The 25,037-nt window shown below is 40.0% G+C and overlaps 3 protein-coding genes across 3 annotated transcripts in view; all 3 read right to left on the reverse strand.

Moving 5' to 3' along the window:
• Positions 1-2,694: 2,694 nt before the first annotated feature.
• LOC146983449 (scavenger receptor cysteine-rich domain-containing protein DMBT1-like) lies at positions 2,695-11,386 on the reverse strand. The gene is made up of 7 exons (XM_085785614.1): positions 11,313-11,386; positions 11,172-11,207; positions 10,761-11,075; positions 4,844-5,146; positions 4,252-4,566; positions 3,823-3,881; positions 2,695-2,706 (listed from the first exon to the last, which is right to left on the reverse strand). Exons 1-7 carry the CDS (start codon positions 11,353-11,355, stop codon positions 2,695-2,697), a joined length of 1,083 nt encoding a protein of 360 aa, XP_085641740.1. The 5' UTR covers positions 11,356-11,386.
• Positions 7,757-9,761, reverse strand: LOC146983450 (uncharacterized). The gene is made up of 2 exons (XM_085785541.1): positions 9,542-9,761; positions 7,757-9,110 (listed from the first exon to the last, which is right to left on the reverse strand). The coding sequence occupies exons 1-2, from the start codon at positions 9,759-9,761 to the stop codon at positions 7,771-7,773; spliced, it is 1,560 nt and encodes a 519-aa protein (XP_085641667.1). The 3' UTR covers positions 7,757-7,770.
• An 838-nt stretch (positions 11,387-12,224) lies between the features above and the next one.
• LOC146983451 (scavenger receptor cysteine-rich domain-containing protein DMBT1-like) overlaps positions 12,225-25,037 on the reverse strand; it is a 41,505-nt gene continuing 28,692 nt past the window's right edge. Inside the window, exons 5-13 of the mRNA XM_085785616.1 lie at positions 24,444-24,752; positions 21,821-22,135; positions 20,963-21,307; positions 18,673-18,987; positions 16,204-16,518; positions 14,933-15,247; positions 14,277-14,420; positions 12,432-12,511; positions 12,225-12,335 (exon numbers count right to left, since the gene is read on the reverse strand). Coding sequence (XP_085641742.1) covers positions 12,225-12,335; positions 12,432-12,511; positions 14,277-14,420; positions 14,933-15,247; positions 16,204-16,518; positions 18,673-18,987; positions 20,963-21,307; positions 21,821-22,135; positions 24,444-24,752 — 2,249 coding nt within the window. The remainder of the gene's footprint in view (positions 12,336-12,431; positions 12,512-14,276; positions 14,421-14,932; positions 15,248-16,203; positions 16,519-18,672; positions 18,988-20,962; positions 21,308-21,820; positions 22,136-24,443; positions 24,753-25,037) is intronic.

The raw sequence follows: 25,037 nt of genomic DNA on the forward strand, positions 1-25,037 counted from the left end.
CTTGGAGTCAGTTCTCTTGCGCAGCTTTTGAGTAACCGACCACAGATGTTATCAGGTCCGTGACTTTTATTGACCCTTGTGCAATAAAAGGCTTTTTCAACATCCTCTTGTTTTACAGAGAAGTGCTGATTGTCACACAGTTCACGCTTTAGTTCCTGTGTTTCTTTGCTAAAATCGAACATATCAAAACGATTATAAAAACAGTTAAGAGCATTGGCAAAAACAGTATCTGAGCTGAAGGCGTGTAAAGTGACACATGCTCTCTCTTGAGTTCTGGAGGCTGGTGATAGTTTTCATACTGGACCAGGCTGAACCCAGGCTGTTAGAAGCCATTTTGTTCCAGCGTGCATTTATAGCTCTGTTTTGCCTTTAAGATCTCTACTTTGTTGTGTGTAGATCTGATGCTCCCCCTTGTTGAAATGCCCTTTTTTTCATTATAACAGACTTAACAGATTTGTTTACCCATGGCTTATTATTTGGGTATATTTTGACCCTCTTATAGTGGGTATAAGCATGTCTCTGCAGAAAGCTGAGCATGAACAGACAACATCAGTTAATACGTCCAAGTCCTCACATGATTCTTCAAACATTCCCCAGTCTGGACAGTCAAAGCATCCCGAGCTCACAGCGTTATTTGTAGACTCACATCTGTCAGTTACTTTTTTCCCCCATTCCTGTCTTTCTTCTCAGATTAAAATGCAAACAAGTGATCTATGAGTAACTTGAAATAGAAATAAAACACATAGTACAGATAAAGTTAGATATTACACACAGTTTATTTACAGATTTTGATTGACAGAGGAGGTCCGAGATTTAATCAAACAGACAGTACCGACTGGCAAGGTGCTAGATCTTGTTCCAGCAGTATCTGGCAAAGATTAAGCCCTGACCTGAGTCATTTTAGGCTAATTTAAGGAACTTAGACAACAATTCTAAAAATGTTTTAAAATGAATATCCTTTGGTAAATTTGAGCTATGTTAATTCAACACAGCCAAAGAGAAGAAAATAGAAAAAAAAAAACCCCAAATGGTCTAAGTCTAAGTAAGTCTAAAATCTAAAAAATAAGTCTAAAAGTCTAAAATCTGTCCTAGAAGTGCAGATACGTATACAAATGACTTTATTAATCCCCAAAGGGAAATTAATTTGTCTGTCATCACCATTTGCAGATGTCAATTATATATTTTATACTCAAACCTCTTAAATATAAAATTCAAGAGTATATCTGTTCATTGTTAATATTATATAGGCCTACATACAGTATAACTGGGCAGGAGTGTATGAAGCTATTAGATTTTGTATACTCGCCAGGCCTTGCCTTTAAAACATCACAATTTCAGTTATTTATCAGTTTTCCAGCCTGGTATAACTCCTGACCTCCTGAGTGAAAACAAAAGGGTGCGTCTAATAAAAGCTAATATCAGAGAGGTAAAAGAATAACTAAACACTACAGCCAAACAAAAAACACATTAATGTATATCTAACACACATCTAATCCTCCATTGACTATACATGATATTTTATATTGATAATGAACTGCCAAGCCAACACTGGAAATAAAAGGATGCCCTATCGGCTAGCTAGAATTAGAAACATCTGTGTCCAATGTCAAATCTTTGACTGAGCTGATGGACAGTGCTTCCTCAGAGATCCTACTCCGTTCTGTGAACTTCTTAAGCCAGACCTCCTTCAACTCTGGAAACTCTGAGGTTATAATAATCCATCTCTATGCTCTCCTTTGGTTTTGGTTTCTGCCTCCTGGTGGCCTGGAGAGTCATGGCAACACACAGATATGAGATACTGAATCATTTCTCGTTCCAGTTCAATCTACACAAACTTAATGCTTCTTGTCAGATGATCTTCTGGTCAACAACAAAGATGTGTACGGTACCTTATAGATGGAACAGGTGACAGTGATCATCAAGAGCAAACCAAGCAGCAGGGCAGCCTGTCTGATGATGAAAGCTGTTGGATATGACGAAACACAGTCACTCATCATACTAGATCAGACTCCATCAGCAGTGGAGAAATGGTGTTGGAAGAGCATCACATTGTTACAGCATTAACTTTGTATCCTTTCAACTGAGCTACAATGATTCTAGCTTCTCATTACAGTAAATTTCTACCATTTAACGAAACTGTAACTGATTTTCTGGCTACATCTGATCAACTGGAGCTGAAAGTTTGACCTGAAATGTTTTTCTCATGCTGACACAAATCCATCATCTTCAAAATCCACAATGGAGAAAGTGAATGCAGCAGAGTTACTTGACATTTGTGTTTTTCTGAATGAGCCTAAATAATCTTTCAGAATAAATGTTTCAACCACAAACTCAGCAGAAGTTGAAAAAATTATGCTGACTTTCTGATGCCAGACGACCTTACCCGGAGTAATGGAGATACTGGCTTTTGAGAGACTCCCTGAAAAAAAAAAGATAATAAAATAAAAATCAGGTTGAGGCACAAATGTATGCTTTCCGAAACTCCTCGTAGTCCCTTTACTTCAGTGCATGGGATGGAAAGATGAACAATAATTAAATGACAAAGGTACATAGTTTAGGCAGTACTTCTTTTTGAGCTTTACTTATTCGGTTCTAAATCAGGTGTGTCCTTATGAGGCTGATATTGGGCTGAGATTGTTCCCCAGGTGTTGTTGTGATAGATTTAAACTCTTCCAGAGCACCGAGTAGATCCAGCTAATCTGACACCTACAGTATAGGATGCATACAATCTTAGTTTTTTATACTTGTCGTCAGTTTGTGGCAGTAACTTTATTCTTAATGAGGTCAATGTCAGCACTGATACTGATCAGGTGGGTTGAGGTTTAAATCTAAACCAGGCACAATACCAAGCTACAGTACATATTTACAGTGTTTGAAATAGGCCACTGCTTGTAATTACAGTTTTTCTCAGTCACTTTCTCACATCACTATTAACATTTACACAGCAGTTAGTGCATCTCTCAAAACAATTAGTGCAAACTGCAAAACCTAGTGGATAACCTGCAAAAGCGCATCACTTGCTCAAAATGGATAGTTCATTCCTCAAAAGCAAGTATTTATGTAAATGAAGCTGTCAGTGTCGTCAAAATGAGAAGTATTAACAACATCGTTTATGAACAAGATAGTCAAATGGCTTTGTCATGTTTTCATTATGACAGTTTATTCTCTAAGTGTTTTTCAATGCAAAAAAGTCAGATCTTGGTGACACTACCTGAAAATGCTCAAGACAGCACTACACACTACAGTCATTTGAAAGCTACACTAAAGTTACACGTTACTGTATTAGTGGAGTAACTGATACTGAATACATATGTTTCACATTTCTACTGCATATGCTCTTTGCAATTCTAATTTGTTCACAGCATTGTGCAAAAGAAAAATACACTACAGTCATCTATTTACAACAAACATAAGACACCCTTGTGCACAACTGTAAACAATATTGTAGTATTGTAACTGAACATAGAGTACTGTAAATCATTCCTGCACATCCAGATGTTCCTGTCTGTCTGGCCACATGTTTTCATCTACATCACTCTGTCAATTGTAACGATGATTCTAGCTTCTCATTACAGTAAATTTCTACCATTTAACAAAACTGTAACTGATTTTCTGGCTACATCTGATCAACTGGAGCTGAAAGTTTGACTTGAAATGTTTTTCTCATGCTGACACAAATCCATCATCTTCAAAATCCACAATGGAGAAAGTGAATGCAGCAGAGTTACTTGACATTTGTGTTTTTCTGAATGAGCCTAAATAATCTTTCAGAATAAATGTTTCAACCACAAACTCAGCAGAAGTTGAAAAAATTATGCTGACTTTCTGATGCCAGACGACCTTACCCGGAGTAATGGAGATACTGGCTTTTGAGAGACTCCCTGAAAAAAAAAGATAATAAAATAAAAATCAGGTTGAGGCACAAATGTATGCTTTCCGAAACTCCTCGTAGTCCCTTTACTTCAGTGCATGGGATGGAAAGATGAACAATAATTAAATGACAAAGGTACATAGTTTAGGCAGTACTTCTTTTTGAGCTTTACTTATTGGGTTCTAAGTCAGGGGTGTCCTTATGAGGCTGAAAGGCCAATTGCATCACTATGGCAAAACATACAGACATGTCCCTTTACAAAGGCTCCTTCAAATGCAGAAAGTAATGTCATCTCTGCTTTTAGATTCATTGAAAAAAGAAAAGACACATGTGGTAGAATCATTTCAATCAGTCAAAAGTCACCTCTGTATCAGTCTCACCTGAACAGACGACACCAGCGTCCTCACCATGTTTACAGTTGTGTGTCCCAAATCCTCTGTGCTGACAATCACTTAGAGACCTTTCACTTCCATTACAGGCCACATCATCAAACCAGATTTGCCCAGTTCCTTCACCAAAACGGGCTGATTTAGGGGCACTGTGTGCTCTACCACAGCCCAACTCTCTGCACACCACCATGGCATCTTTTAAGTCCCAGTTGTCATCACAGACTGTTCCCCAGGTGTTGTTGTGATAGACTTCAACTCTTCCAGAGCACCGAGTAGATCCAGATCCAGCCAGTCTGACCTGTACACCTGTCGGGCACAAGACAGAACAAAATGTCTAAATTAGTTGCCACTTCTGACTGAATTAATATACTTATGGATTAAATTTCATGCTCCCATGATTTCAAATACAATAAGTGAGTCAATATATCTGACACCTGAACATCCTCACTATGTTCACAGTTGTGTGTCTCAAATCCTCTGTGCTGCTGACACTCACTTAGATCTTTATTCATTGGATTAGTTACATTTTTAGTTTAACACTCCTATGATTCAAATACAGTGAGTGAGTTAACATTTCTCTCACCTGAACAGACGACACCAGCGTCCTCTCTGTGTTTACAGTCATGTTTCCCATATCCGCTGTGCTGACACTCACTTAGAGAATCTTCACTTCCTGTACAGGCCACTTGATGGAGCCAGATTTGCTCAGTTCCTTCACCAAAATGGGCTGATTGAGGGACACTCAGTGCTGTACCACAGTCCAGCTGTCTGCACACCACCATGGCATCATTTAAGTCCCAGCCGTCATCACAGACTGTTCCCCAGGTGTTGTTGTGATAGATTTCAACTCTTCCAGAGCACCGAGTAGATCCAGCTAATCTGACACCTATAGGATGCATTCAATCTTAGTTTTTTATACTTGTCGTCAGTTTGTGGCAGTAACTTTATTCTTAATGAGGTCAGTGTCAGCACTGATACTGATCAGGTGGGTTCAGGTTTAAATCTAAACCAGGCACCATACCAAGCTACAGTACATATTTACAGTGTTTGAAATAGGCCACTGCTTGTAATTACAGTTTTTCTCAGTCACTTTGGTGCTTTTCTCACATCACTATTAACATTTACACAGCAGTTAGTGCATCTCTCAAAACAATTAGTGCAAATTGCAAAACCTAGTGGATAACCTGCAAAAGCGCATCACTTGCTCAAAATGGATAGTTCATTCCTCAAAAGCAAGTATTTATGTAAATGAAGCTGTCAGTGTCGTCAAAATGAGAAGTATTAACAACATCATTTATGAACAAGATAGTCAAATGGCTTTGTCATGTTTTCATTATGACAGTTTATTCTCTAAGTGTTTTTTAAAGCTTCAGTTGGTAACAATTATTCAGTCATATTTGCTGGAATTGTCACTATATTCTGATGGTCAGACATTAAATGAGTAATTTAGGACAAAATCCAACTCCTCTGGCTCCACCTACAGCCTGTAATCGTATTTGCCAAAATCCACCGCGCCCGACGATTCTCCACCAGTCAGGTAGAGGGAGCAGGAGGAGCAGCCAATCGCCGCTCCTACACGTCGTGCTATGGATACGGTACATCTTTTTTTTTTTTTTTTTTTTCTCTGTGGGTGCGTTCATGGCTACTTTGTGTGTGTCTGTGTGTGTGTGGGGCGCTTGGCAGAGGTTCATAAAGGGACCTGACGGAGTATTGTCTTGAAATTTCCGACCAAGTCGCGGAGTTTACTTTCACTTTCGTCAACTTACCAACTGGAGCTTTAATGCAAAAAAGTCAGATATTGGTGACACTACCTGAAAATGCTCAAGACAGCACTACAGTCATTTGAAAGCTACACTAAAGTTACACGTTACTGTATTAGTGGAGTAACTGATACTGAATACATATGTTTCACATTTCTACTGCATCTTATGCTCTTTGCAATTCTAATTTGTTCACAGCATTGTGCAAAAGAAAAATACACTACAGTCATCTGTTGTAAAACAAACATAAGAAACACCCTTTGGGTAGAGCCGTGCACAACTGTAAACAATATTGTAGTATTGTAACTGAACATAGAGTACTGTAAATCATTCCTGCATGTTCCTGTCTGTCTGGCCACATGTTTTCATCTACATCACTCTGTCAATTGTAACGATTGAAACGGATTAAATATTCCCAAAGATATTGTCCTCCTCACTTTGTATCTCTCTCAACCTTATATCATTGTTTGCAGTCACCATTGCACAAATGGCTTCTTCTTGTTGCAGAGTAAAAAAGGGGCTCTCTTCCACCTCTGCAAAGTTGTCTTGCAATCCTATGTGGTGCAGAGTAAAATTACAGTAATGTGCAGTAAGTTACCATGAGATATATATAGGTGTGTATATGTGTGTATATATATGTGTGTGTGTATATATATGAGGAGTTCTTTTCCAAAACGCTATAAATCCATTTTAATAGTTTTCAAGAAAATTACATTTTTTACCTAGACCCACCCATTTTGGTAATATTCAATTTATCCTGTTATAATGATTTGTTGGGTCAGTCTGAACATGTTGAACAATGAATATTAAATAAAACAACAATATTGTTGATTATAAATTCAAAGTTTATTTTATTTTTTTTCAAAACGCTATAAATCCACTTTTTTTTTTAAAGAAACTGATGGTTTATGCAAGCGAAACAAGAGAAAATGCAACACATTATATAAGGGACTCATACTTAAACTGTATATAAATTAAATAAGTGCAAATGCATACAATAAATAAAAGCCAAATAATAATATAAACTAAATAGTAATTAATTACATGTTTCAATATTGTCAACCACAAAACGATCATTTAAAAATAGCATACAAAACCATTAATTAAATACAACAATATAAAAAATACATTTAAATACATTACTTAATAACACATTTAGGCTAATAGACATTTAGTGCTGAACCTGTAAAGTAATGATAGTAATGATAACAATCTTCAATAGGCAAGTTAATTATTAATACATTCAAAGTCATTTTTTTAGTAAAGTGTCTAACGTGTAACAAGTAAACATACAGTATGTCTGAATAATTAAAAACATTCAATAACACATTCATTAAGTCATTCAGTAAAATGTAAATCGTAAAAAGTAGGACCAATGTCCGCTATTATACAAGTCACGTGTGTGAGATGTACTTTGAGTGTGTGAGGACAGAGAGAGATAGTGAGACAGTCAGTGTGTGTGTGTGAGAGAGAGACAGAGCGAGACCTTCACACTTTAGTATAAAAAGTAATGATAAAAATGATAACAATAAAGGCAAGTCATTCAAAATACATTCAAAGTAGTTTTAGTCAATCCAAAAACAAGTAGGACCAATTTGTCCACCACAAAAAAACTATTTATATTCAAGTCATAGGACCATTGTGAGGTGTGGTTTGAGTGTGTGAGAGGACAGAGAGAGAGAGACAGAGACAGAAAGAGTGTGTGAGCGTGTGTGTGTGTGTGTGAGAGAGACTACTGATGCAGGCCAGATTACTCTTCATCACTTAGGCCTGCATTGTCAGTGACCTGACCGAGTGCATCATCATAATAAGCCTGCACGACATCAGAGACACCTATTGCTCCTAACAGTGACAGCACATCGCACTTCTTTGCGGCCTTCACAGAGGTCTGCTTTGGAAGAACCACTGGCTTCAGGTTAGCCCACCGCTTGCCCTGCTTTAACACACTGTGGAAACAATACTCGCCATTGTATGATGTCTTACAGCCAATCTTGTTGGTGCTCAAGTCAAGCATGCGTGCCTCACTGATTTTAAAGCCCCTCTGAGCCTTGACACACTCCTTTGTGGCTGACCTATAATCATATGCCTCCCAGTCTTTGCCATAGACATGAACATGGCCGAATTGCTCCAGGATGGTGTGGTATTCCTGAGGTAGTAGAATTGTGTCCATTTTCTTGATCTTCTGCTCAATTCTGCCGAAGACACGGTCAGCAGGGAGATAACTGTGGCCCCGTACAGGAAAGGTGTGCTCAATGCCCAGGTTTGGAAATAGCTGCCTAAGTTGCATGAGCATGGACACCATGCTCATGTTTTTGTTCTGCCCATAACAAGAGTCACTGAACAGCCGAAGCCCTCTCGAACTGCTAACTCTGTCCTGAAGTTGAACCTTGAGGCAGTCACACAGCGCAGACGCGATCATATTGCTGTCCTTTCTATTTTCGTTCTCCTGCCACACATACAGATGGACGTCATCTTTTACTTGCATACTCTTCTCTCCATTATGCACAACGACACCAAACAGGTAGAGGTACAGCTGCCGCGAGTAATAGGCCTGCCCTACTGGGGTTTTTGGAAGGACCATGTTTTGCATCATATCAAAACAGAGGGTCAAATGATCTTCTGCAACCCTGCCTAACATGTCATAAAACACACGTGCTCTGCGGCGATGCAACATGAAGAATGCAGATTCCCTCCTCTTCTCCATCTCGGTTAGGTTTGGATCGGTAAACCTGATTTTGTACTTGGTACAATCGGAGCATGCATCTGCAGCAGGGTGACCAAAGCCAAGGTTGAAATTTTGTGAGAAGACAGAGTAGTAGAGGGAGTAGCTGGTGTGCTCATGGTTCTGAGCCTCAAAGAGCTCATGCATCTTTTGCACATTCAAGTCACTGGGGAGATACTTGCGGCCCGGTGCTCCTCTCCGCCCATAATGGCTGGCCCTGCAGGTGAAAGACTTGATGTGCTCAACAATGAGCTCCCTTCTCTGTGCCTGCTCCTCACTGTGCCGTGCACCACCTCTTCTCTCTGGGCGAGCCTCTGCAGTCTGGGCATAATATTGAGCCACCCGGGACACACGGTCCTTGCTGATGCCTGTGAAAGTAAATTATTATTAGATTGTCACATACATTGTTTGGAGCCAGTATTAAATAAATAGAAACTACACACAACTATAACTACACATTACTCCTTCCCCCATTCCAGTTTTCTCCTTAGCAGTGGTTAGGAACCTCTTTTCCTTAACATATCACCTTATACAGCTCTATCTCTCTCTTTCCCTCTCTCTTTTTACAGACAACCTACAGTCTCTGGTGATACAGATGCCTATGTGATACAGTTTGTTTGTTTAACCTCAAAGCCATCAACACACACACACACACACACACACACACACACACACACACACACACACACACACACACACACACACACACACACACACACACACACACACACACAAATCTTCGTCACAATGGAGAAACCTACAAGATGATATTTCATTCTTAAACTTAAGTTGTACTCACCAAAAACTTTGATGAAGGTCGCCTTACAAACAGGCACCTTCTCCGGGTGGTTGTTACACAAGAGCCGGTACTTCACCGTCACACTCCGGTTCTTGTGTTTGTTAACGTCCTGGACCTTCGGACGTTTCCTTTTGACATGGCTGATGTCCAGGAGATCAAGTATTGCCCTGTCCTGTGCTACTTTGTCTGGTTTGTTATAAAACAAATCAAAATTCCTCATCAGGTCCTCCGGCGACAGCTTCTCGGCCTGACAGAAACTTTCCGCTGTGGCTTTGTGCTGACATCCGACTGTCGGGAATAACGCCCCGCCGGAGTGACGAGCCTTCTTCTCCTGGTTTTTTTTTGTGGCTTTCTCTGTCCAGTCGGCGTTTTCGACCCCTCGGTGTCGGCCTCACTGGTTCTTCAAGGCCATCAAAATTGTTGAAAGAGCTCATTTTCGGAAAGACTGAATCAGAATCTGAATCGCTCGGGACTGAATGAAAACAAACACCGGCTCAGAGCACCGCCATGTTGGATTGCGTAGAGCGCTAATCGAATTCTGATTGGTCGAGAGAGGACATATCGCGTTTAGGTTAAAAATAGGTTTGGCGCTTATCGCGGTTTGGAGGGGAACTGCATCTTGCGGTGCCTTTTAAACAGGGAAATGTAGCGATTTGACGTGAGACGTTGATGGAGCAGTGAATAGGCTCACTACACAACAAAATGGCGTGACAAACTCATTTTTTTTAAAATTGGCGTTTATCGCGTTTTGGAAAAGAGCTCCTCATATATATATATATATATATATATATATATATATAATGTATATATATGTGTGTGTATATGTGTGTATGTATGTATGTATGTATGTATGTGTATATATATGTGTGTGTGTGTGTATGTACGTATATGTGTGTTTCCCATTAATTAACGAATCTGTGGCGGCCCGCCACAGTCTCTCACAGAAAAGAAAAAAATATTATTGGTTATTTAAAACACCATCTGCACGCAAAATGCGCTATATCGCTCTAATTGCTCCTCTGCAGCGCTATATCGCCCCCCCCCCTTTGGACCAACGACAAAGTTGACACTCAAACTTCCTCATTGTGTTTCCTGTCCAAAATCTACTGCACTGACACTCACTTACAGATCTTTATTTATTGGATTACTCTTACTTATTTATGTTCACACTCCTATGATTCCAGATACTATAACTTAATTGAGTCCATGTTTTTCTCACCTGAACAGACGACACCAGCGTCCTCATGATGTTTACAATTGTGTTTCCCAAATCCTCTGTGCGGACACTCACTAAGAGACCCTTCACTTCCTGTACAGGCCACTTCATCAAGCCAGATTTGCCCAGTTCCTTCACCAAAATGGGCAGATAGAGGGGCACCCACTGCAATACCACACTCCAACTGTCTGCACACCACTTTGGCATCATTTAAACCCCAGTTGTCACCACAGACTGTTCCCCAGGTGTTGTTGTGATAGATTTCAACTCTTCCAGAGCACCAAGATGAGTCATCCCCAGCCAATCTGACCTGGACACCTGTCCGTCACAAGAAATAAAACCCCATAATTTAATGATTTCCTCAAAAAATATAATATACAGTATATAATGTCCATCACAGGAAAATGGACTGACCTCCAACAGGTGCAGGTTGAATCAGCAGAAAACAGACTAAAGGAGAAAAACTGTGCAGATCAGCGCATGAAAACCTAAACAAAATTTGAAGATTATTAAGCACTAAAATTGTTAATTATTAAGGATTAAAACTGATCTTACCAAAGACCACACAATGAAGGTTTCTCTGTTTTCTGCTCATCATGGTTCAGAGAAAAATACTGCGTCATTTATCACTGAACAAAATCAGAGGACAGGAAACTTAAGAACAGCAGAAGAGCAGCAGAGGCAGTTATTTCCCTGAAACCCCAAACGAACACACACACACACAGGCTATATATAGGCTATGTGTGTTTGTATGATTGGTATAGTTCCCATAGCACTCGCATATAGAAGAAAAAAAGACGTTCAAATGAAGCTGAACATTAAAGCTAATGTAAATGTTTTCAGGACCCAAACATAGACAAACTCAAGCACAAGTGATCGAGCACAATAAGATTTATTTAATCTAAGAAAACTGTTTATTACGTAACTGAACTGAGGAACAAGCTAGAACATAGTCATCAGGAAGGAACAAGAATAAGGCAGGAAATGGACCAAGAGACACTCAAAACCTCTGAAACGTACACATAATATCTATTTGGGAAGGAGTGTATAACATTACTAGAGTTTGTATACTCTCCAAGCCTCACTTTTAAAACATCTGGATTTCAGTAATTTATCAGTTTTCCAGCCTGGTAAAACTCCTGACCTCCTGAGTGAAAACAAAAGGGTGTCATAAAAGCTAATATCAGAGAGGTAAAAGAATAACTAAACACTACAACCAAACAATAAACACATCATTAATGTATCTCTAACACATCTAATCCTATTGGTAATAAACTGCCAAGCCAACACGGAAAATAAAAGGATGCCCTATCAGCTAGCCAGAATTACACCTTCAAATTAAAACAAGTTTTTTATTAAAGCAGATGAAACCAAGGAAGATTCCTCCCTGCAGTGATAATCAAAAGGAAACATCTCTGTCAAATGTCAAATCTTTGACTGAGCTGATGGACAGTGAGATTAGCTTCCTCAGAGATTTGACTCCTCTTCAGCTGGACCTCCTTCAGATCTGGAAACACTGAGGTTATAATAATCCATCTCCATGCTCTGCTGTGGTTTTGGTTTCTGCCTCCTGGTGGCCTGGAGAGTCATGGAAACACAAACAACAGTTTGATCTACAAACACAGAGTGCTTCATGTCAGATGATCTTCTGGTCAACAAAGATGTGTACCATACCTTATAGATGAAACAGATGACAGTGAATACCCAGAGCACAAGCAATGGCAGGATGACCACTCTGATGAAAACTTTTGGATCTGATAAAACACACAGTCACTCATCAAATTAGATCACATATCAACCTTAAGATGCTGGAATAGGTCATTGAAAGAGCAACAGCATTAAATCTGTTTCCTTTGAAATGAGCTATAATGATTCTGACTTATCATTAATTTTCTACCTTTGAATGAATGACACAGGGAAATGTAACTGATTTTCTTAGCAGTAACAGTGAGACTGGCTAAATCAGATCAGGTTTGAGCTGCAATCTGACTTAAAATGTGTCTCATACTGACACTGGTACAATCCTTCATCGTCAAAAACCTGTCAGAATAAATGTTTCACCTATAAACTCAGCAGAAGTTGAACAAATGAGCAACATTACCAAGAGAACTGGAGATACTGAACTTTGAGAGACTCTCTGAAAAACAAACACAATAATCAATAATCAATAATGGATGCACACCTTCTCAATTCAAACTCAACTAAAATGGTATTTATGTAGGACATTTAAAACAACCCCAGTTGCCCAAAGTGCTGCACAACATAATACATACAGTAATATACAATCCAGTGCCAGCAAAATAAATAACAGTAGGAAAACAACATAAATTACCAACATAGATTAACAATAAAAGTTAAGACAATACAAAATTAAAATGAGGAAAAAAACAAATAAAAGCTACAGTATGCTACTAACAGGATAAAAGTCAAGATGTCCATGTCAACTTGAGTTGAAAGCCAGTGAGAAGAGGGATGTCTTTAAAATTGATTTAAAATGCTCCAGGGTTTGAACTTCTCTTATGTGGAATGGTAGGTTGTTCCATGAATTTTGGGCCACAACTGAAACGGCTGTGTCACCTTTACTTTTTCATTTGGTTCCGGGGCAGGCCAGCAGCAGCTCGTTGCTTGACCTCATTGCTGGTGGTGAGGCTGGACAAGCTCAGATAAAGTGGAGCTAATCCATTTAGGCTTTTCAAAACAAAAATTTGGAATTTAACCTTAAACTGGGCAGGGAGCCAGTGTAGAGAGGTAATGATGGGGGTAATTACTAATCAAAGCAACCCTTTCTGGCATTCCACACAGCACAGCTCAAAAATGAGAAAATCGACAACTCCTCCTCCTGCCTTACCTCCACTCCCCCCTCCTCCCCCTGCATGCGTTGGCAAGGTCGGTAAACAGAAGAGGAAAGCAAGTGAAAGGAGTCTGAGTCAGAGGTTACTGCACAACCAACAAAGTCAAACACGACCCCACAGTTTTAAAACTCAAATGGGGTCAGTGATGAGTTTTATAATGAGGTGTTGGATAGGAAAATTTCCAGTAACTGGAAACTTTTTTTAATGTGACTCATGAGTGATTTGTTAGTTGTACAATAATTAATTTAAGTTATTGAAATATTTATTTGGTGTTTTGGTTGGTGCTTTGGTATGACTTCCAGGATCTTTTACTTTTGATCTACAGTTAGATAGGTAAGGTTTATGGTTAACCCAAACCCAAGCTTCCTCATTGTGTTTCCTGTCCCCTGCAAAAATCTACTGCACTGACACACTTTTTATCTGTTGGATTACTTACAGATTTAGTTTGACACACCTATGATTGCAAATACAGTGAGTAAGTCAATATTTCTCTCACCTGAACAGACGACACCAGCGTCATCTCTGTGTGTGCAGTCATGTGTCCCAAATTCTCTGTGCCGACACTCACTTAGAGACTCTTCACTTCCTGTACAGGCCACATCATCCAGCCAGATATGCCTAGTTCCTTCACCAAAACGGGCTGATTGACGGGCACTGTGTGCTGTACCGCAGTCCAACTCTCTACACACCACATTGGCATCATTTAAGTCCCAGTCGTCATCACAGACTGTTCCCCAGGTGTTGTTGTGATAGATTTCAACTCTTCCAGAGCAGCGAGTAGATCCAGATCCTGCCAGTCTGACCTGTACACCTATCAGGCACAAGACAGAACAAACTGTACTATAAACATTTCCTCAAAATTAATTATATTTTTTTTAATGTCTCAAATATGATTCATGTTTGTGTCAGCAAATAATTACAGACACAAAAACAAAAATGTATAAATTGGTTGCCACTTCTGACTTAATGACTATAAATTACAGAAAATTACAAAAAAAAATGATATGTAATGTGGATCAGCTATGTCATGTCCAACACCTGACCAGCTTCATCAGGTCAGTGTCAGCACTGATACTGATCAGGTGGGTTCATGTTTCTGTAGCTTTTTAACATTTGTAAGTGTTTCATCAAATCTCAAACTATAGGCACCATACCAAGATATACATTGACTTGAAACAGGTCACCGCTTGTAATCCAAAAAACTTCACACTCAAGCTTCCACATTGTGTTTCCTGTCCCCTCCCAAAATCTACTACACTGACACTCACTTACAGATTAAGTTTTACACTCCAGATAAAGTGAGTCAGTCAATATTTCTCTCACCTGAACAGACGACACCAGCGTCCTCTCCATGTTGACAGTTGTGTGTCCCAAATCCGCTGTGCTGACACTTACTTAGAGACCTTTCACTTCCATTACAGGCCACATCATCAAGCCAGATTTGGCCAGTTCCTTCACCAAAATGGTCTGATTGAGTTGCATTCTGTGCTCTACCACAATCCAACTCTCTGCACACCACCATGGCATCGTTAAAGTCCCAGTTGTCATCACAGACTGTTCCCCAGCTGTTGTTGTGATAGATTTCAACTCTTCCAGAGCACCGAGTAGATCCAGAACCAACCAGTCTGACCTGAGCACCTGTCAGGCACAAGATATAACAAACTACACTTAAATCATGTCCACAAAAATATTAATATTTTATGTCAAAGATGATTCATGTTTATGTAAGCAAATAACTGCAAACACATAAAAACCTGAAATCTGTCTAAATTGGTTGCCACTTGTGACTGAATGAATATAAATATCAGAGGAAACACAGAACTTTTTTTTGACACTGGCGAAGAAATAGTATATACTGTAATGTGGATCAGTTATGTCATGTCCAACACCTGACCAGCTTCATCAGGTCAGTGTCAGCACTGATACTGATCAGGTGGGTTCATGTTTCTGTAGCTCTACGACATTTGGTTCATCAAATTTAAAGGGGAACGATGCAAGTCCGCTGGCTTTTCCACTGTGCATTTGTTTACAATGAAGCTGGCGAAAATCAATACATGGTGTGGCGGATAACGTTACATAATACGATGTTACAACGTGTGTATTTGTGTAGTTTTAACCGTCCTAAACAAAAGATTACCGGTTACGGGGCGCGTTTGTGTCACGGCCCGCAGAGACGAGAGCTGGGACACCGGGGCGGCGACCAGGTAACTACACTGATGTCGCAAGGTTGGTTTTCAGCCGTGTGACACCAGGTGGAAGACAGAGAGCCTCCATTCTCACAAGTCATGTAGTTAACAATCACAACTATCACAATTAGTCCTGAGCTTTTTAATTAAGGTAAAAATGTAGCAGAGCCATAGGAGAAATCCTGCTTAGTTCCTCTTTACAACCAGGCACCACACCAATGTATTTATTGTATTGTATTTAACAGGCCACTGCTTGTTATTCAAGAGAGTTCACATTCAAACTTCCTTGTCCTAGAGCTGCCAAAATGTGCTGCACTGACACTCACATCTAGATCTTTATTTATTAGATTACTTACGGATTTAGTTTTACACTCCTATGATTCCAAATAAAGTCAATGTTTATCTTACCTGAACAGATGACACCAGCATCCTCGCTATGTGTACATTTGTGTGTCCCAAATCCTTTGTGCAGACACTCACTTAGAAAGCCTTCACTTCCTGTACAGGTCACTTCATCAAGCCAGATTTGCTCAGTTCCTTCACCAAAATGGGCTGATTTAGGGGCACTGTGTGCTGTACCACAGCCCAACTCTCTGCACACCACCATGGCATCTTTTAAGTCCCAGTTGTCATCACAGACTGTTCCCCAGGTGTTGTTGTGATAGATTTCAACTCTTCCAGAGCACTGAGTAGATCCAGATCCAGCCAGTCTAACCTGAGCACCTATCAGGTACAAGATATAACAAATTATAAAACAAAAAGGTGAATTCAAGCCATTGTTTTCTAACTGTGGTATAATGAGGGTATATCACAGCTGCTCCTGTTAACAACATATCACCAGGGGTGGAAAGAGTACCAAAAAAATCTACTCAAGTAAAAGTACAGTTACCTTGATGAAATTTTACTCAAGTAAAAGTAAAAGTACTGGTGTAAAAATCTACTCAAGTAAAAGTAAAAAGTAGTTCATTTAAAATTTACTCAGAGTAAAAGTTACTTAGTTACTTTTTTATTTTCTTTTGGGGGGGGGGGGGTATAATGGCCAGAGATTGGCCTCACATTCTCCGTGCATGTCTCTGTGTTCCAAATTTGTCCCTTCTCCATCGATACACTGGTCTCCATCATCTTTTAGCTCCTGTGGCACCAACTTGATTCTGACCTTCTGACACTGCAGTTGTCCAGAGCCAATCAGATGGACAGTTACAGTTACTGGCACTAAGGTTGTCACGATCATGATCATGATACTAAAATTTTCAACTCAATATCGATATTAAGGAAAATATTCGATACTCAATACCATTTTCAATACGGATAAAAAAAGAAAAGAAAAATCTCTCTCTCCCTCTTTCACTCACACACACCTGTTTTTTTACTGTCTTTCCTGTCTGCTCTCAAGGAGGAGGAGGAGGAGGAGGGGGGGGGGTTACTGTAGGTTCTCTCTCTCTTGCCTCTTTACTGTAACTGCTCTGAAGCAGTGGGCTGCTTGTCTGTTCCTCTGAGCATGGCCATGGATCTGACTGGGCTCCTACGTTTAACTCAACGGACCGCCGGTCCGGCCTTCAGCCCCGGTGTGTCTGGCACGGTCACCATAAACGTAGCCGAATAGATGGACATGCCTGATAACGTTGTCTTTAATCATTAACGTCACCTTTTAACCGCTAGCTGTGGCTAATGGCTAATATAAGACGACAACATAGCGACGAGCCCTGTTATGCACAAACTCACGTAGCGGTGAGGGGGAAAGAGGTGTGTACCTGCCTGCATAGATGACCTGCCTGCTGCTGTGTGCGTCTGTGAGAGAGGCGGCAGCGGCGTAGCTACTTTTGACAACCCACACAGAGTTATATATTTTTTACTTTGTAACTTAAGCTATTTAAAATGTAACTAAGTAAATTTCTTCCAACAATATGTACTCAAGTAAAAGTAAAAGTACTGATTTTAAAAATTACTCAAAAAAGTACAAGTACACAAAAAAGCTACTTAATTACAGTAACTTGAGTAAATGTAACTAGTTACTTTCCACCCCTGCATATCACTCCTAGCTTAAGGCGGGGCCTACTTGTGCTCTGTCACTGGCTGGAGAGAAAATACCGACTCCCGCCCTGAAACGTCAACGGCAACAACAAACAAAGAAGTCCCTGTGTTTTTAATGTGTTCCCCATGGTTTCCGCTCAAATAAACACAACTTGAGATTGTTTGTGTATTCTTATTTCATATTTTCATTATTGGTAACTGTTTTATGAAAGCAATACACCACTCCAGACCGTGTCATACACTCATACTACCACGCTTAGGGGTTTTTCGTACAATGAGCGCATACCCCGTCCTGTCGTGATGTATTGCTTAACTACACATCAACATTTTCCTCAAAAATAAAAAATATTTGATGTTGCATTGCATATGTATGTCAAATATGATGTTATGTTTGTATTTTTTTTTTTTTTTTTTTATACGAGCCTGTCAAAGACGAATTTCTGTCACTCGTGACAGACAATAAAGTTTATCTTATCTTATCTTATCTTATCTAAAACAAATTGCAAACACAAAAACCTATAGAATGCACAAGTGGGTTGCCACTTCTGACTGAATGAATATGAAATACAGCGGAAACACAGACTTGCATTCTGGGAGCAAAATGTTCTAGGAGGACAATAAGGAATGATGAGGTCTTCCAGATACGTTTAAGCTTTGTAATAATTATAATATTTATAATATTATAAGCCTTATAAATCAATAGAATTATTATTACTATCTATTCTATCCTACAGGAAGCCAATGGAGTCAGAGATGTGCTCTCTCTTACTAATTTGTGTCAATATCCTCAGTACAGCATTCTGGATCAGTTGGAGACTCTTCAGAGTGAGTTACTCTTTCTCTCACCTGAACAGACGACACCAGCATCCTCTCTGTGTTTACAGTCAATTTTCCCAAATCCGTTGTGCCGACACCCACTTAGAGAATCTTCACTTCCTGTACAGGCCACGTGATCAAGCCAGATCTTCCCAGTTCCTTCACCAAAATGGGATGATTGAGTTGCACTCAGTGGTGTACCACAGTCCAACTGTCTGCACACCACCATGGCATCATTTAAGTCCCAGCCCTCATTACAGACTGTTCCCCAGATGTAGTTGTGATAGATTTCAACTCTTCCAGAGCACCGAGTAGATCCAGATCCAGCCAGTCTGATCTGAGCACCTATCAGGCACAAAACATAACAAACTATAGCTCAATAATAAAAGTATTTAATGTGACATGTCCTTGTCCTTTGTTTGCCTTGTGTCAGTTCTGTTTTGTTGAGGCCTTAGTTTTTAAACTTTCATCTGGGAACCAGGCACTAGGTTTAGTCTTTTGTCCTTTTGTTTGGGGATCGTTCCCTCTCTGTTTTTTCTGTGGTTTTCTTTTGGGTTATGGGTGGAGTCCCATTTTGTTTCCGTAAAGTATCTATTTAGTTATAGTTACTTTGTGTTGATTATTCAGGAGTTTCCTAGCAACTCTTTTTATTTTGTTTGTTGATTTGACGCCACCCACTGCCCTCCCATTGTGTTGTTCCCAACACTTGTTTATTTTAATTGTTTTCCAAATAAACCTAAATAGAGCTCTAGCCTTTCCTGGCTGCCTTTTGTTGCTTCCCTCTCACCCCTAGACACAGTGGGTTGTAACACTCAGAATTTTAGAAATGTTTGCTAATTCGTTAAAAAGGAAAAACTGAAATATCATATGAACATAAGTATTCAGACCCTTTGCTGTGTCACTCGTGTAGGTCATTCAGGTGCCTCCAGTTTCTTTTTTTCATCTTTGAAATGCTTCTACACCTTCATTTGTGTCCAGCTGTATTGAATTAAATAGTTTGGATGTGATATTGAAGCTACACATGTCACACACATGAAAAAAGATTTTTGAAAACCGGATCAAAACCACCTTTGGGAGGTAGTTTCAAATCGCATTTGGACAGCTACGTCTCAGTCATTGACGACCACAGCCTCAACACATGGGGCGGGTGCTCCACCAACCGAGCCAAACACCGCCCCATTGGTTTTGACTGTCTGTGACGTCACTCTACGCCGCGCCAGACCGCCCGCCTATTTCGAGTTGTGGAGCGGAATGGAGCGGTCAATGGAAGACGTTGAAAACGTCAGTCCTTGGACAGAGGACAAAACGAAATGCTTCATTAATCTGTGGGGAGATGGCTCATGGATGTTTCTTGTTGCTGTCAGAATTATATGACGTCACACAATACACGCGCTGGATGACGCCTCAGCTCGACGCCGTTGCTACAGCAACCTGTCAGATCGGTCAATAATGTGGCCCTGTCTGAACAGAGCCAAATCCGATTTGGACACTTGCTAAAAACAGTGTGGATAGTCAGCCCTAAAGATCTGATTTGAATCAGATTCGCCTGCAGTCTGAACGCGGCCTTAGAGCTGCAGCCGTCAGACGGTTCCTGTCACTATGCCTCCAATTGATAATACGCCCTGGCTACTTGGCCAAGGGGATGTCCCTTTGGGTGACTGTTAAGCACGCATGACTATTACCCGGGAGGTGTGGGTTCAATCCCCGCCCAGGCCCTCTTCACCTTGCCACATTCTGGCGTTGTTGGCAGGATCCAGGTAGCACTAGGGGTGGGTCCATGGAATGTGTGGCAGCCTGCGCGGAACAGGAACCGTCAACTGTCAAAAGAGGGGGAGAGATGTGACAGTTGACGGTCAATTGGAGGCATAGTGACAGGAACTGTCAACTGTCACATCTCTCCCCCTCTTTTCACAAGCACATCCTCATGCTTCCTTCCTCGTGCTTCCTGTCACTATGCCTCCAATTGATCATGCGCCCTGGCTACTTGGCCAAGGGGATGTCCCTTTGGATGACAGCTAAGCACGCATGACTATAACCTGGAAGTGTGGGTTCAATCCCCGCCCGGGCCCTCTTCACCTTGCCACAGTAACTTGTTCAACAAATCTAAAATGCACCATACAAAGACATACATTTATTTGAAATAGGCCACTGCTTGTAATTTGAAAAAGTTCACCCTCAAGCTTCCACATTGTGCTTCCCTGTCTCCTGCCACAACCTATGGCACCGATACTCATTTCAAGATTTTAATTTATTGGATTACTTAGATTCAGTTTTACACTGCCACAATTCTACATACAGTGAATGAGCCTTTTTCTCTCACCTGAACAGTTGACGCCAGCGTCCTCACCATGTCCACAGTTGTTTGCCCCAAATTCTCTGTGCTGACACTCATTTAATGATTCTTCACTTCCAGAACAGGCCACATCATTAAGCCAGATTTGCCCAGTTCCTTCACCAAAATGAGCTGATTTAGGGGAACTTAGTGCTGTACCACAGTCCAACTGTCTGCACACCACCGTGGCATCATTTAAGTCCCAGTTATCATCGCAGACTGTTCCCCAGGTGTTGTTGTGATAGATTTCAACTCTTCCAGAGCACGGAGTAGATCCAGATCCAGCCAGTCTGATCTGAACACCTGTCAGGCACAAAATATAACAAACTATAGCTCAATAATAAATAAAAGTGTGATGTGTGATGTGATTAATGTGACACTATGTCAAATATGATTCATGTTTGTATTTACAACCAATTGCAGGCACATAAAAACAAAAATGGCTGATTGCCACTTCTGACTTAATGACTATAAATATCAGAGGAAACACAGAACTTTGTTTGACAATGACAAAGAAATGATATGTGGATCAGTTGTGTCATGTCCAACACCTGACCAGCTTCATCAGGTCAGTGTCAGCGCTGATACTGATCAGGTTGGTTCATGTTTATATAGCTCTTTATAGGCTATGTGTAACCGGTTCATCACATTTAAAACTAGGCACCATACCAAGATATACATTTCTTTGAAATAGGCTACTGCTTGTTATTAAAAACAATTTACACTTTGGCCAAAATCTATTGCACTTACAATCACTTGGAGATCTTTATTTATTGGATTACTTACAGATTTAGTTTCACACTCTTATGATTCGAAATACAACAAATGAGTCAACGTTTCTCTTACCTGAACAGACGACACCAGCATCCTCACCATGTTTACAGTCATGTGTCCCAAATCCTCTGTGCCGACACTGAGTTAGAGACTCCTCACTTCCTGAACAGTCCACATCATCAAGCCAGATTTGCCCAGTTCCTTCACCAAAATGGGCTGACTGAAGGGCTTTCAGTGCTGTACCACAGTCCAACTCTCTGCACACCACCATGACATCATTAAAGTCCCAGTTGTCATCACAGACTGTTCCCCAGGTGTTGTTATGATAGATTTCAACTCTTCCAGAGCACCGAGTAGATCCAGATCCTGCCAGTCTGATCTGGGTACCTAACAGGCACAAGATATAACAAACTATACTTTAATCATTTCCACAAAAATATAAATATTTTATATTACGTCAAAGATGATTCATGTTTATGTAAGCAAACAACTGCAGACAGTAAGCTCAAGGAAATTTAAATCAAATGCAACTGGACTTGGTTATTTGTCTAGGAAGACGTTTCACCTCTCAGAGCCTTCATCAGTTCATGTACACATCTGACCAGGCTAGGACTGGTCCAACTGCAGACAGTAAAAACCTGTAATCTGTATAAATTGGTTGCCACTTGTGAGACTGAATGAATCTAAATTACAGAGGGAACACAGCTTTTTTTTTTTTGACACTGACAAAGACATAGTATGTAATGTGGATCAGTTATTAACACCTGACCAGCTTCATCAGGTCAGTGTCAGCACTGATACTGATCAGGTGGGTTCATGTTTCTGTAGCTCTACAACATTTGTAACTGGTTCATCAAATTTAAAGAGGAACTATGCAAGTCCACTGGCTTTTCCACTGTTTTGGTTACAATCCTCTCGTCCATGTGCATTTGTTTACAACGAAGCCGGCGAAAAATCAATACATGGTGTGGCGGATAACGTTACATAATAAGATGTTACCATGTGTGTATTTGTGTAGTTTTAACCATCCTAAACAAGATTGCCGGTTACGGGGCGCGTTTGTGTCACGGCCCGCAGAGACGAGAGCTGGGACACCGGGGTGGCGACCAAGTAACTACACTGATGTCGCAAGGTTGGTTTTCAGCCGTGTGACACCAGGTGGAAGACAGAGAGCCTCCATTCTCACTCGTAACAAGTCACAAGTCATGTAGTTAACAATCACAACTATCACAATTAGTCCGGAGCTTTTTAACCCTTTGATGCACAACATGGGTCTAAATAGACCCGAGTGAGTTTTTTTGTGCTATATCTTTGCGAAAAATTTATTTCATCATATAGTATTCCAGGTATTCCTCAATTAACTTGTTTTTGATCATAATACATCCTTATTTTATTTTTTACTTTTTCACTTTTTTAATAAAAACACATTTTGTACCACTACCCCTCTAATGCGCAACATGGGTCTAAAATGTCTATCTATTTTATGATTGGAGGTTCCAAGTATTATTTAATATCTTGTTTTTTATCAGTGGGGTCAATATTTCATTTTTTCATTTCTTACTTTGTGAACAAAAATGAACAAAAATGTCTCAGTGAGTGGACCAGTTGAAAAAACAAGCATAGCAAAAATACTTTAATTTTAGCATTCCCTCACTATCTATACCAACAGCAGACCATTGTTTCCTTGATTACAATAATGACTAGTCATTACTTGTCCTTTTTCCCCATTAATAGCTCTGTTGACATATTCTACTGTGGTCAACAGCTAGCCATAGTTTATTCTATCTGAGTAGGCTATTTCAATGTTATATCTTTGAAATCACTGCACAGTATTTATCATTTACTTAAGTAAATATTCTTTTTTAAGCACATATAATCATATTTACTTGTTTTACAATTATTCCAATTTATCTAAAGAAACATTTGATGACTCATTAAAGATAACTGTGCATAATTGATAAGGTTTTAGTTACCTTGAATAAGTAGCTACATTACTTGTCATAAAGGGAAATACCTTAATATTAGCAAGCTAGCTAACTGTTAACATGATGACATGTTCTAGCTGGTGACAACAATAGAATAATATTCTATTGTAGACACCAGCTAGAACATGTCAACAGCTACCTAGCTAGCTAGCTGGTGACATGTTCTACTGTAGTTAACTAATACAGTAGAATGTAGAAATGTCAACTGCTAGCTAACTAACTGGTCCACTCTCTCAGACTTTTTGTCTATTTGTTCATAAAATAAGAAAGTAAAAATGGGAATAACACCCTGTAGGCTACTAATTAAAAACAAGATATTCAAATGATACTTGGAGGATTCAATCATAAAATATATTGATTTTAAAAGATACCGCAAAGAAACACTCACCCAGCATGAATTCACATGGAAAATGAATGCGGGTCATTTTAGACCCATGTTGCGCATTAGAGGGGGTGTGCATATGTTGTGCATCAAAGGGTTAATGAAGGTAAAAATGTAGCAGAGCCACGGGAGAAATCCTGCTTAGTTCCTCTTTACAACCAGGCACCACACCAATGTATTTATTTTTAACAGGCCACTGCTTGTTATTCAAGAGAGTTCACATTCAAACTTCCTCCGAGTGATTCTTGTCCTCTGCCAAAATTTGCTGCACTAACATATCTTTTTCATACTCTTATCCAAATACAGTGAGGGAGTCTCTTTCTCTCACCTGAACAGACAACACCAGCGTCCTCACTATGTCCACAGTTGTGTGTCCCAAATCCTCTGTGCCGACAATCACCTAGAGACTTTTCACTTCCTGTACAGGCAACTTCATCAAGCCAGATTTGTTCAGTTCCCAAATGGGCTGATACAGGGACACTGAGTGCTGTACCACAGTCCAACTGTCTGCACACCACCATGGCATCATTTAAATCCCAGCCGTCATCACAGACTGTTCCCCAGGTGTTGTTGTGATAGACTTCAACTCTTCCCGAGCACCGAGTAGATCCAGATCCAGTCAATCTGACCTGAACACCTATCAGGCACATAAGACATAACAAACGATAATTTAATATTTTTCTCAAAATTACAATTGTTTTACATCTGTAACAGAAGAATGGACTGACCTCCGGGTGGTACAGATGAAGCCAACAGAAAAGAGACTAAAGGAGGGGGAGGGAGTCCTGGATCAGTAAATTTGCATTGTTTCTCATTTACATTATTTATTGAACATAACTGAACTACATATGTTTAATTTATCTCACCGAGGGTCAAAAAGTGTAGAATTCTCTGTTGTTTGCTTGCCATGGTTCGGAGGAAG

The sequence above is a fragment of the Trachurus japonicus genome, chromosome 8 (assembly GCF_045865225.1).
Source record: "Trachurus japonicus isolate A0001 chromosome 8, Traja_1.0".
Classification (NCBI taxonomy): Eukaryota; Metazoa; Chordata; class Actinopteri; order Carangiformes; family Carangidae; genus Trachurus; species Trachurus japonicus.

What these genes read in the sequence shown, in the direction of transcription:
- LOC146983450 (XM_085785541.1), bottom strand. Translation starts at nt 9,761, where the DNA reads ATGAGGAATTTTGATTTGTTTTATAACAAACCAGACAAAGTAGCACAG. An exon ending in GACCTTCATCAAAGTTTTTG is followed by an intron (nt 9,111 to 9,541) that starts GTGAGTACAACT and finishes TTACTTTCACAG; the next exon opens with GCATCAGCAAGGACCGTGTG.
- LOC146983449 (XM_085785614.1), bottom strand. Translation starts at nt 11,355, where the DNA reads ATGATGAGCAGAAAACAGAGAAACCTTCATTGTGTGGTCTTTG. An exon ending in TCAACCTGCACCTGTTGGAG is followed by an intron (nt 11,076 to 11,171) that starts GTCAGTCCATTT and finishes TGTGACGGACAG; the next exon opens with GTGTCCAGGTCAGATTGGCT. An exon ending in CGCTGGTGTCGTCTGTTCAG is followed by an intron (nt 4,567 to 4,843) that starts GTGAGAGAAATG and finishes TGTGCCCGACAG; the next exon opens with GTGTACAGGTCAGACTGGCT.